This window comes from Pimephales promelas, chromosome 4 (assembly GCF_988280905.1).
Source record: "Pimephales promelas chromosome 4, fPimPro1.hap1.1, whole genome shotgun sequence".
NCBI classification, from domain to species: domain Eukaryota; kingdom Metazoa; phylum Chordata; class Actinopteri; order Cypriniformes; family Leuciscidae; genus Pimephales; species Pimephales promelas.
In genome coordinates this window covers 32,462,029-32,473,878 of record NC_142772.1, presented here as the reverse complement: position 1 = coordinate 32,473,878, position 11,850 = coordinate 32,462,029, and the positions used below count along the sequence as shown (strand labels likewise).

At 39.5% G+C, this 11,850-nt stretch overlaps 1 protein-coding gene across 1 annotated transcript; it reads left to right on the top strand.

The window, feature by feature from the left end:
* The first annotated feature begins 2,043 nt into the window (after positions 1–2,043).
* Positions 2,044–11,186, top strand: tescb (tescalcin b). Its single transcript, XM_039658889.2, has 8 exons — positions 2,044–2,416; positions 3,199–3,268; positions 3,816–3,896; positions 4,604–4,743; positions 4,868–4,929; positions 5,045–5,152; positions 7,462–7,509; positions 7,718–11,186. The coding sequence occupies exons 1-8, from the start codon at positions 2,245–2,247 to the stop codon at positions 7,793–7,795; spliced, it is 759 nt and encodes a 252-aa protein (XP_039514823.2). The 5' UTR covers positions 2,044–2,244; the 3' UTR covers positions 7,796–11,186.
* The last annotated feature ends 664 nt before the right edge of the window (positions 11,187–11,850 follow it).

Genomic DNA, 11,850 nt, shown 5'->3' with positions numbered 1-11,850 from the left:
TGTCACTGTGGGAATATCACAATGAAAGTCCCAGAAAATTGCACCAGAATTAGTCAACAAATAAAGACGATATATTCTAGACTTGCCAGGTCATGTAGGTATTATGTGAAATATATATATATATTTTTTTAATTTCTGCAAAAATATTCATTATGTCAATGACATTTTTCCCTCAGGAAATGTGACTGAATCTGAGCTAGAGCTATGGTGATCTATTCCAAAAAATATTCATAGGGTTTATCTGGAAATTAAAAACTGGAAAAATACAGGCTACTTAAGGCCCATAATTAATGTTATGTAAATTATGGACATAAAGGTAAGCTGAGACCATAATGACCAGTTTATAGCGAACTTTAACGCACCTGATATGCTCTAAAAACAGAAAAAAGACCACCACCTTTTCTTTTTGTTTTTGTTTTTGATATGCTGTTGTTGGGCTCTCTCTCAAGGACATAAATATACAGCTCTTCTAAACTAGGTCAAGGAAAGTGGTCCTCTGCTGAATTGAAGTTTCTTCAAAGTTTTTATCCCAACTCCACACATTGGATATAAATTGGGTCAAACTGTCAGCTTTATTTTGAAGTCTTCAATGATGTGTGAGAGCAAGGCTCAGTTCAAATCATGCTGCCATGCAAAATGACGAATGTAACGCTTGTCTTTATAAGATCAAATTTATTTCAGAATTTATCAGCCACAAATACGAAAATTCTAAGCCTATATTGCCAATATTCCTGTGAGGCTTGCGCAATAGTGAAAAGAAATGGTATATATATATATATATATATATAGAGAGAGAGAGAGAGAGAGAGAGAGAGAGAGAGAGAGAGAGAGAGAGAGAGAGAGAGAGAGAGAGAGAGAGATTTTTATTTAGAGAATAGATTTTTATTTATAAATAGATTTTTATCTAAATGCCCTTTACAATTACCTGATCTCAGAATTGTTAGTCAAAACTGAAAAGTAAAAAACAACAACATTTGATTAATCACATGCAATTGTCAATCATTTCTCTATCAAAATCCAAGTCTTACAAGTAGCTTACTCCTTGGAACAGTAGTAGCCTACACCTGTTTGGAAATTGCTGCGTTTTATTGGTTTATTCAAATTCAGATAATCATTACTTCCGATTGTAATTTTACTAACATTACATCTTTTTTTTAATTATTATTATTGCTTAAACAAAACAATACAAGATACACTTTAGAGCCAGGGGAGCAATGACCATGCATTTACATAAAAAACAAACAAACAAAAGCAAAATAAAAATATCACAAAAAACAAACAAACAAGACCTTTGTGTCAATCAAAGATTTTGAAGATAGTACACAAATGTAGTCTTATTAGCTTTTGGATTATGCAAGGCAAGTTTATTTAAAAAGCACATTTCATACACAATGGTAAAGTGCTTTACATAGAAGAAATTAAAATAATCAAAAGAAATCAGAATAATTAAAACCGTTTTACACCATTACACCATGTGCTTGCACGGTGAGTAAAATATCAAAATACGTGCAACATATGGGTTATTGCCAGCATAGACAGTGGTTATTGCCATTTTATTAATCTTTACTGCCATCGTGTGGTGGAGTAAAACATATTAGATTTAGCAATGCACCTGTGTAGGCCTACTGCTTTTCAGGAAGGCTATATACTGACGTTTAAACCAATTGTCGACAGTAGGGTTAAAAAGCACTTTGCCAAGCTTATCTTGTTTATGTGTTTGTGCAACCAGTACTTCCTGCGGCTGAATAAAAATATGTCATCACCAGAATGAAGGGCTTGTGTTATAATTTATTAATTGTGTTTATTTTCCAAGGAAAGCCTGAAGACGCGAATATTACGCTAATAGGGCAACACTGAATGTTTGACGTGACAAAACAAATGGATCTCTCCTTCCTTTGCTATTATCTCGCCAATTTGTGAAAGGTTGCGTTTCTATGGTCTTCTCAGTAATGTCAGTGTTTCATTTCTGTTTTCCAGAAAGAGCTGTACGGCTGCTGCTGTGTGTGTCACGCTTATTTATTATGAATGAATGTGGCCGAGATGGCTTCGTTCAATTCAGTCTTCGTTGTGTAGACACGTTTGATCATTTCAATAATATCTGTTTGGGTGTGATAAAGGTTTTGTTTACAAACTGGATTATCGTAGGCGTAAATTCTTCGAACAGCAGTTCCTGTGGAGGATGTTTTTGCGGCGTTAGGACCCTGGGGACAACTTCTCATTCTCACAAGGCACAATGCAATTTGCATGCGTTTGTTCTGCAAGGCAAACACGGCTGTACGAGTGAAACCCAAACCACCGGAAGATCGAGGAACAGACTTCTGCATACTCCCCTGGTGTAGGATCACTATCGTGATGGGGAGCTTTCAATCTTTACCGGATAACCATCAATATCGAACCCTGTCACAGAAGACAGGCTGTGAGTATAAATATTACGAAGGGTTATGTCATTTATCCTATATTGTAACTCATATTGTAATGTTTGACAAACGCAGCACCATTTACTCAAGTGACAAATCAGAGATGTTTTCTTTACTTACACATAATTCAACTGTTCAGGATTATAATCTACTGCGTATCTGCTTATTGTAATAATAATTTAAAAAAAAAACTTAAAAAAACGTAATATGGACTTGTGGTAATTAGCTAAAAGATTACAACACTGTTGCAAATGCCTCTCGAGTGATTATAGCTATAGTTTGCCTCTTTCCTACAGACCTAAAAGGAAACATAAATTAGGAATAGCCTACAGTGTTTATCCTAAAAATGTGATGATTCACCATTTAGACATGTCGTTCCAAACCCATATGACAGGTGTTTTAGGTGTTTGGCAGAATGACAGCCTCAAAGCCTCACTCACTTTCATTTTGCTACATGTAAGTGAACAATGACTGGTCAGTCTAACATCACCTAACATCAGTAACATTCTGTACTACAGAAGAAATAAAGTCATAAGGGTTTGGAGCAACATGACGGTGAGTAAACAATGACATAATTTTGTATTTTTGGTTGACCGATCCTTTTCAAGGTTTCTTCATGACTCGTGATCATTCATAATTCAGTTTCAAATGTCACTGTGAGGAATTTAAGATTTAGTTTTAGCAGTTGTGTTTCACTTCACACATAGTGCATTGTGCCCATTGTGCCAGTTAGTGAGTCATCTGTTTGATGAGCACCTCCATTCTTTTCATTTTCTCTCAGTTTCACTGGAGCAGATCGGAATCCTCCACAATCGTTTTAAGCAGCTCAGTCAGAACGAGGAAACATTACGGTAATCTACAAGTGTTTTGTTTCGGAGATGATTCTGCAGAATGTTTCCAGCAACAAAGAATGACTTTCAAGAATCAAATCAAACCAGTTTGCTGGTATACTTACTGTACTAGTAGAAAAAATGCATGCAGCTCTAGATTACACAGGCTGATCTCAAATTGCTTGCAAACACATCATTCTCTGTAGGGCACAGCTGATTGGTTCCTTCTGTATCAGTAGCTCACTGCTCAACCTTCAAATACTTAGTTAGCATTTGCTGTAGCAGTTGCAGGGTGCTTTCAGAAACCCGTACCTTCCCCAGATCCACCCGTATAGTTCTACATTGTACAGCAGTAGCAGTGTAGCAGGTCTATTCCGCCAAGGCCAAACATATCGACATGGTCATATCCATCACCATGCCAAACATACTGAGAGTTGTCATGACAGAACTAGTGTTACGCTTGATTAATAGGTCTGCTTGGGTGGTTTCGTTTGGCTAGACAGCAAACCATAATGCTGGCCTTTTACTGTATGCGTCAGGCTTAATTGTTTTGTGTTCTCATTTAAAGGAGAGATGACTTTAAAACAATCCAAGATTTGGAAAGCAACCCAATTCGGTCCCAGATTGTAGAGGCTTTCTTTGATAAAAGGTTTGTAATTGTTTATATACTGTGTATATCTTTGATATTTGTTGTGACAATAGTTATGTGAGGCTTGATATTACCCTCTACAGCTTCACAAATGTGATATTACATTTGAATACTATTTAACTATCATATATTTAAAGTTATTTTATTTTTTAAGTTTCAAATTCACAAATATGAACGGCATGTCTTTCATAAGTGATGTGAAACTACACCTTTCTTTCGTTCTTTCTACCTTCAGTCGAAAATAAATTGAGGTTTTGATGAAACCATTTCAGGATTTTTCTCCAAATAATGCACTTTAAAATGCTGGAATGTTTTCATCAAAAACCTTAATTTCTTTTCAACTGAAGAAAGAATGACATGGATATCTTGGATGACATGGGGGTGTGTAAATTATCAGCAAAAGTTTTTTTTTTTTTTTAAAGTTAACTACTCCTTTAAGTTTTTTTTTTATTTTTGATTATATCTCTAATTAAAATAGACAGATTGAACACATTCTTAAATTCATTTAGGAAACAAATATTTAAAGTAAAAAACAATTTGCAAGCTTTGAAATTGTGTTAGAATAATGTCTTCTATTCTTTCCAAGTCGCCTCAATCAAAAATTTATCTGACAACCCCAAACCTGAAGGTTAATAGTGAAGTTTAACAATCAGGGCTCAACAAAGCTGAAAGGGAGCAATAAAATGGTACTTGCTTGTCCTACACAGGAATTTCCAGAAAGATGATGTGGGATCTGTGCAAGAAATTGGTTTTGAGGAATTCCTTACCGTCATGTCGTACTTCAGAGCACCGACCCATCATATCACAGAGGAGCAGAGAGAAGAAATGAGGAGAACCAAACTGCGCTGTAAGAACATGCAGAAATAATACTCTTGAATTATATTAAAATACTTGAAGATGAGGGACCAGTGAACTGAGCCATGAATTCACAATACTAGTGAAACAATACTGTCTCTTTCTTGATACTGTAGTTCTATTCAACATGCATGACACAGACAATGATGGAACAATAACACTGGAGGAATACAGACATGTAAGAAATTACTGTAATTACTGTAATCCAATCCATCTGAGTGAAGCATTTGCTGTGTGTGTGTAGTTCATTATTATCTTCAAATATTATCAGCAGTGTTGTGGTCTCTCTATAGGTAGTCGAGGAGTTGTTGTCCCGTAGTGGAGCTCTTGGAAGGGAGACAGCTAAGGGCATTGCAGATGCTGCAATGCTGGAAGTTGCCAGTATCTCAGTAGGTCCCATGGTATGTTATCAAGAGGCCGGATCAACAACAGTGTATGGAGTATATCAGATAACATCAATATTATATAAATGCAAGTTGTAACCTGAGAATTTGTAAGAATTTGTTCCTACTTGTTCTGTGATGGTGCTGTTGGTTTCACTATTCGCACTGTTTGTTCACTCACTCACTCAAAAACCTACCCTAAAACACTCGCTCACTCACTCACTCACTCACTCACTCACCCACTCACCCACCCACCCTGAGTCACTCACACACCCTCAGTCACTCAGTCATTCACTCACCCTCGCTCATTCACCCACTCACCCTAACTGACTCAGCTGGCTAAAAACGCTAGACACTCTGCTGAAAAGGCCCTAGCTGTGGGCGCTTGAGAGCGTTTTGGCAGTGCAGCGTTTTTTTTCCATTGAAACATTTCGTTGCTGTGATACAGAATATCCGCAGTACAGTTTACTAAAAAATATTCGTACATGTTGTTCGGTTAGCTCTGCTAGTTGATGTCGTTGTACAGAAAGAATGTTGTGACAGTTGGTCGGTGTGGTATTAGTCCCGCTCCTCCTCCACTCACTCAACCAACCCACCCACCCACCCTCACTCACTCACCCACCCACCTACTCTCACACACTCACCCACCCACCCTCACTCACTCACTCACTCACTCACCCACCCTCACTCACTCACCCACCCACCCTCAGTCACTCACTCACTCACTCACCCACCCTCACTCACTCACCCACCCACCTACCCTCACTCACTCACCCACCCACCCTCACTCACTCACTCACTCACTCACTCACTCACCCACCCTCACTCACTCACTCACTCACTCACTCACCCACCCTCACTCACCCACCCTCACTCACTCACCCACCCACCCACCTACCCTCACTCACTCACCCACCCACCCTCACTCACTCACTCACTCACTCACCCACCCTCACTCACTCACTCACCCACCCTCACTCACTCACTCACCCACCCTCACTCACCCACCCTCACTCACCCACCCACCCTCACTCACTCACTCACCCACCCACATTCACTCATTCACCCACCCACATTCACTCACTCACTCACCCACCCTGACTCACTCACCCACCCTCACTCACTCACTCACTCACTCACCCACCCACCCACATTCACTCACTCACTCACCCACCCTGACTCACTCACTCACTCACCCACCCTCACTCACTCACTCACTCACCCACCCTCACTCACTCACTCACTCACTCACCCACCCACCCTCACTCACTCACTCACTCACCCACCCTGAATCACTCACCCACCCTCACTCACTCACTCACTCACCCACCCTGACTCACTCACTCACTCACCCACCCTCACTCACTCACTCACTCACCCACCCTCACTCACTCACTCACTCACTCACTCACTCACTCACTCACTCACTCACTCACTCACTCACTCACTCACCCACCCACATTCACTCACTCACTCACTCACCCACCCTGACTCACTCACCCACCCTCACTCACTCACTCACTCACCCACCCTGACTCACTCACTCACTCACCCACCCTCACTCACTCACTCACTCACTCACCCACCCTCACTCACTCACTCACTCACTCACCCACCCACCCACATTCACTCACTCACTCACCCACCCACATTCACTCACTCACTCACCCACCCTGACTCACTCACCCACCCTCACTCACTCACTCACTCACCCACCCTGACTCACTCACTCACTCACCCACCCTCACTCACTCACTCACTCACTCACCCACCCTCACTCACTCACTCACTCACTCACTCACTCACTCACTCACTCACCCACCCACCCACATTCACTCACTCACTCACTCACCCTCACTCACTTACTCACCCACCCACCCACCCTCGGTCACTCACTCAACCCCTCAGTCACTCACTCACTCACTCACTCACTCACTCACTCACCTACCCACCTACCCATCCTCACCTACCCACCCACCCTCAGTCACTCACTCACTCACCTACCCACCTACCCATCCTCACCTACCCACCCACCCACCCTCAGTCACTCACTCAATTCCGATAGCATGTGAAGGCAGCCCCTAGCTCAATTCTGGGCACAAAATATAGTAAGAACATTTCATAGACACAACTAGACCCTTAACCCTCACAAAACCTGTGCAAAACACTAGATTTAAATACAAGTATGGTTTGGCCAATTTATAAGCCTTAACATAAAATTTACATAAAAATTACCATATAAGTGAGGTCAATTGGCCCTCACAGGCATAGTTAAACACACACAAAATCTCTTGCTAATCTCTCTGTTCTTTTTGTGTTTTTACCAGGCACCTGATGAGTTCTTTGAAGGAATAACATTTGAGCAGTTTTTGAAGGTTTGTAAATTTATATATTTTGTTTATGCACAACCAGATGGTCTAATTTACACATCATCTTTTAAGTAAATACACTACTTTGTATTTGCAATAAACATCATCACATACAATGCGTGTAAACACAAGATATTGTATGGTCTGAACTCATAAGACTTGCCTTTTATAACCAGCCTTCGCTCTTTTTTTTTTCTGGTTTCCTGCTCAACAGATTCTTAAAGGAGTTGAAATTGAGACGACAATGCACATTCGCTTCTTAAACATGGACACAACTGTATTGTGCAAGTAACATTCTTTCTAAATACTGCTGGTTAAATGTATACTTTCTAATAAAGTAAGCACTTTATTAGATGAGGTCAGTTTGGAATAGTTTGGATAAATCTCTACTGCTACGAACTATTTATAGGAAGCTCAGAGTGTGGATTTGACAAAAGTTAAAAAGCAATAAGAAAGAAAGTATCTTAAAATCTGAAACTCCTAGCTTTGCATGCACATATTACATAATTATAGTCCAATACAATTAATACTATGCAGGCATTTATTTATTTATTTATTTGACTTGTATACACCCTCCTATTTAAAAAAAAATGCAATGTTGAATGCTTATAACCAAATGCAATTCAGTTTTAATACTGAATAGAACATTCGTATTATTAACACCGATATAACAAAAGCAATATTTTGTGTGCTCTTTTATGTGTGATCTGCATAAATACTAGTAAAATAAAACTACTTGAATCTATAATCTGAAATAAAGAACTGCAGTTACTCTTATCGACCAGCAGATGCTGCTAATGTAACAGCTTTGTTTGTGTCAGTGGATATAAATACTCAGGTTTATGGCAGAAACTGTTTGTGTCTAATAATAAGCATGTTTCAGCCTGTCCTTGCAAGGGCAACTGGAAGTTTATCAACAAAATTTCATTATAAATTATATATTAAATATATAATTATTCAAAAACAAATAATGACGTAGTGGCATTGATGATCTGTAACTGCTAGTGTACACCACAGACCTTTAATGAATATTATCAGCCACGTACTGTATATTTCAGTAACAACAAACTTTGAGAGATACAGCTCAAAGCAGTTATAAATTGTGCAGCATTATGCAAATGTAGTTTTGTTTTGCATAAAGCGTTTTTGTATTTGCAAAAATGAAACTAGAATTTACTCTGTGATAGTAGTCAGTAATCAGTCAAAAAATGTCTCAGAATGAAGAAATTAATGTTTCTTCTGTTAACCTTACAACGGAAAAAACCTTACAACTCTTCATGCAATTACATTGTGTATTGAATCTGCAACATTTACCACAATAAAACGGCATCTTGCAACACTTTTTGTAATGCACTGTTTTTTCCCCCACTGAAACAATTCAAAGCATTTCTCAGATCGCTTCAGTATTTGACAGTAAAAGGGCGATGATCACTTTCATATTTCGTGTGAAAGTGTGTCAAGTGAGGTTGCCAACACAAGACAAAAAAAAGTCCTCACATGAGCACCTGTTTTGATTGTAAATTATTTGATTAGGGGGTCTTCCCCACCACACGCTGTCTGTGAAAGACTCTGTGACCCACTACCCTTTTTTTTCTTGTTTCCATGAATATGCCACTCCCTTTGTTAGTAAGTGTGGCACTGTTACAAAAAACCCATCTGTGTTTCTACAGAAATCAACTTTTTTAGACATCAGGAAGTTTGATGCAATGTTAATGTCAACGATCACTGTGGCTGTTTGAACTGTTTTGTATGTACAAAATGCAGCTCTGGTTTTGCACAACTTCAGAACAGAAGTTTCCAGGACCAGCTGCTAGAGATCATTATGCACAATGTCCAGTTGTTCATTAGAAAAGGGAATACTGTACAACCTTTATTAAGTAGAGGAAAATGCTCTCTGGATAATCTTGCAGTATGATGATAGAGTTTGGTGGATCCCCAGATAATTTGGCCTGCATAAACCTGTTTTCCATTAAAAAGAGATGGGGAATTTCATTTTTATTTTTTTTTTGAAAACTTGCATTTCTCATTTTCAAGGAGCATTTCACCCATTTCAACATTAATCTGTATTGAAAGTGAATCATATATGTGGTCGAAAGGAAAAAGAATTTTTGAATTTGGTGCCCTCTTGACCGAGAATAGACTGAAAAATAACTGAAGGGTGCATTTGTATGTGTGACAAAAACTCCCATGATGCACCACATTGCACAGCTCCGCAAGCCATAGACATAATATATACATAGACGCCCTATTGGCCGCTGGAGCGTACGTCAACGGCGCCGCCATATTGGGGAGATCAACTCCCATACCTCTCATACCGGGAATTGAGAAAAATGCCTGTTTTGTGCGCTGCTTGGGTCTGTAAAAATCGCCACACAACTGAAAACAGCTTTCGAGGAAGTACCTTTCACAAGCAAGACTGAACGTTTGTTTTTGGTTGTATTTGGTCATGATTTAATTAGTAAGTAACGTTTAGAGATTAAATACTACTGTTATTGTGTCACGCAATGTAGTTTTAATAGTTTTTCAGTCGACAATGTAGTTGTTTAAAGCTCAAATATGTGAGCCTATTTAAAAATTTGATCTGAAGTTTTCGGAGTTGCTGCGCCCCCGCCCAGCGCTCGTCTCCCCCGCCTGGAACAGCCGTACCACGGCCAGTGCTTCTCGGATGTCTCTAGTCTAGAGGTTAAACATGAGATATAATTCGTATAATTTGTGTTTATCTTTGGTCTCATTAATCTATTAATGGTTCCCTGGTAAATAGTTTTGGCTGAAGGCAAAGTAAAGTTTCATAACTTTATATTTAGGCTATTTTAACATTGTATGTTTGACTGAAGCTACTTCTGTTATAATGGCTAGCCTATTACTGATCAATAAAACTGAAATTTAGCACAAAGAGCTAAATATTAAATATATTTTTTGTGTGTGTTTATTCTGTAGTTGAAATGTCTTATTCTATAGAATTATTAATAAACTATTATCAATATTTTTACATTCATTTTTATTTGCTGTATACTATTTGTTTATTTTATTGACTAAACTATTTAATAGTACTTTTTTTACTTTATGTTATAATTACTATTTGCATTGCACTGCATGCCCAGTTGTACCACAACATATATGTATTATCATAAATGATCCATCAGTTATCAATGTTATTGCTAAAATCTGGTCAATCACATAAAATGCTTTTTCCACAATGAGCAAACTTAAATATCTCAGTATGGGGATCTTCACCATTCTTATCGAAGAATGTTTTTATCCAGAAAAACGCAGCTCACCCGTTTACTTACATTTAATTACAATGCAGTCTTGACCTCCGCAAAATGGCGGACCCGTTAACGTATCGCAGCAACGTTCCAAAGCGGCCAATAGGGCGTCTATGTATATATTATGTCTATGCCGCAAGCTACACCCACTAATCCAGAACAGCGCAAACAGAGAAATCACTCTTCCGTCTACAAGGCTAACGTTAGCTGCCACCAGAGTTTCGCACTGGTCTTGCATCTCTCACCGAGGAGAGGAAGCATAAAAGGAGCAGCGACGACATGGCCGATCGAGAGAGGAACAGGCCAGATTTTATGTTCTCTTTCTGTTGTGTGTGGCCAGAAGTTGTCAATGAGGGGCTGCTGGCTTGTACTTTTGTTTTGTATTTGTTCATTGTACTATTAAAATGTTTAAAAGTTCGCCGGTTCCCGCCTCCTCCTTCCCACAACAACAAACCCCGTTAACGTTACATTGGAAAACTCATTAGTGAATTACTCCTCGTTTGTATTTCTTCCTATATGGTGAATTACTGCATGATGCCGGGATGTTCAGTCAGGCGAAACTAGGATGGTTCACATCACAACACAAACGTCCGTGTGCTCGTCTGATTCAGAGATTTCATCCAGGAGAAATTGCCATCGTTGAAATTCTCTGCAGCAGACGGACTCTATCTGTGTCCGTAGTTCACAGCGAGAGCACAGGCACCAGCAGTCCGTCTCAGCTCGAGCCAGTCCGGGCTCCCCGTCCGCGACAGGCAGCCGCCTCCTGTTCCTCCATCAGCCTCAGCCTGATGGCTCGTAAAGATAGCCACGAACATCAGATTCGAGTGGCAGAATTTCATAATCCTCTTCTTCCATATCATGTTTAGTTTCTTCCGTCATTGTCATAACTTCCTACCTCCACAGCGCTTGTTAGCTTAGCTTCCAAACAAGATGGTGGATATTGATTCAGTTTCTGGAAGTGAAGTCCCACCCACTGATCTGTAATAGGCCTGTAGCTTGAGTGGGTCCCACACCCTGGAATAATGTTTGTAGTTCCTACACTTTTCAATGAAATGTGACTTCCTGCTTATTATGACGCAAA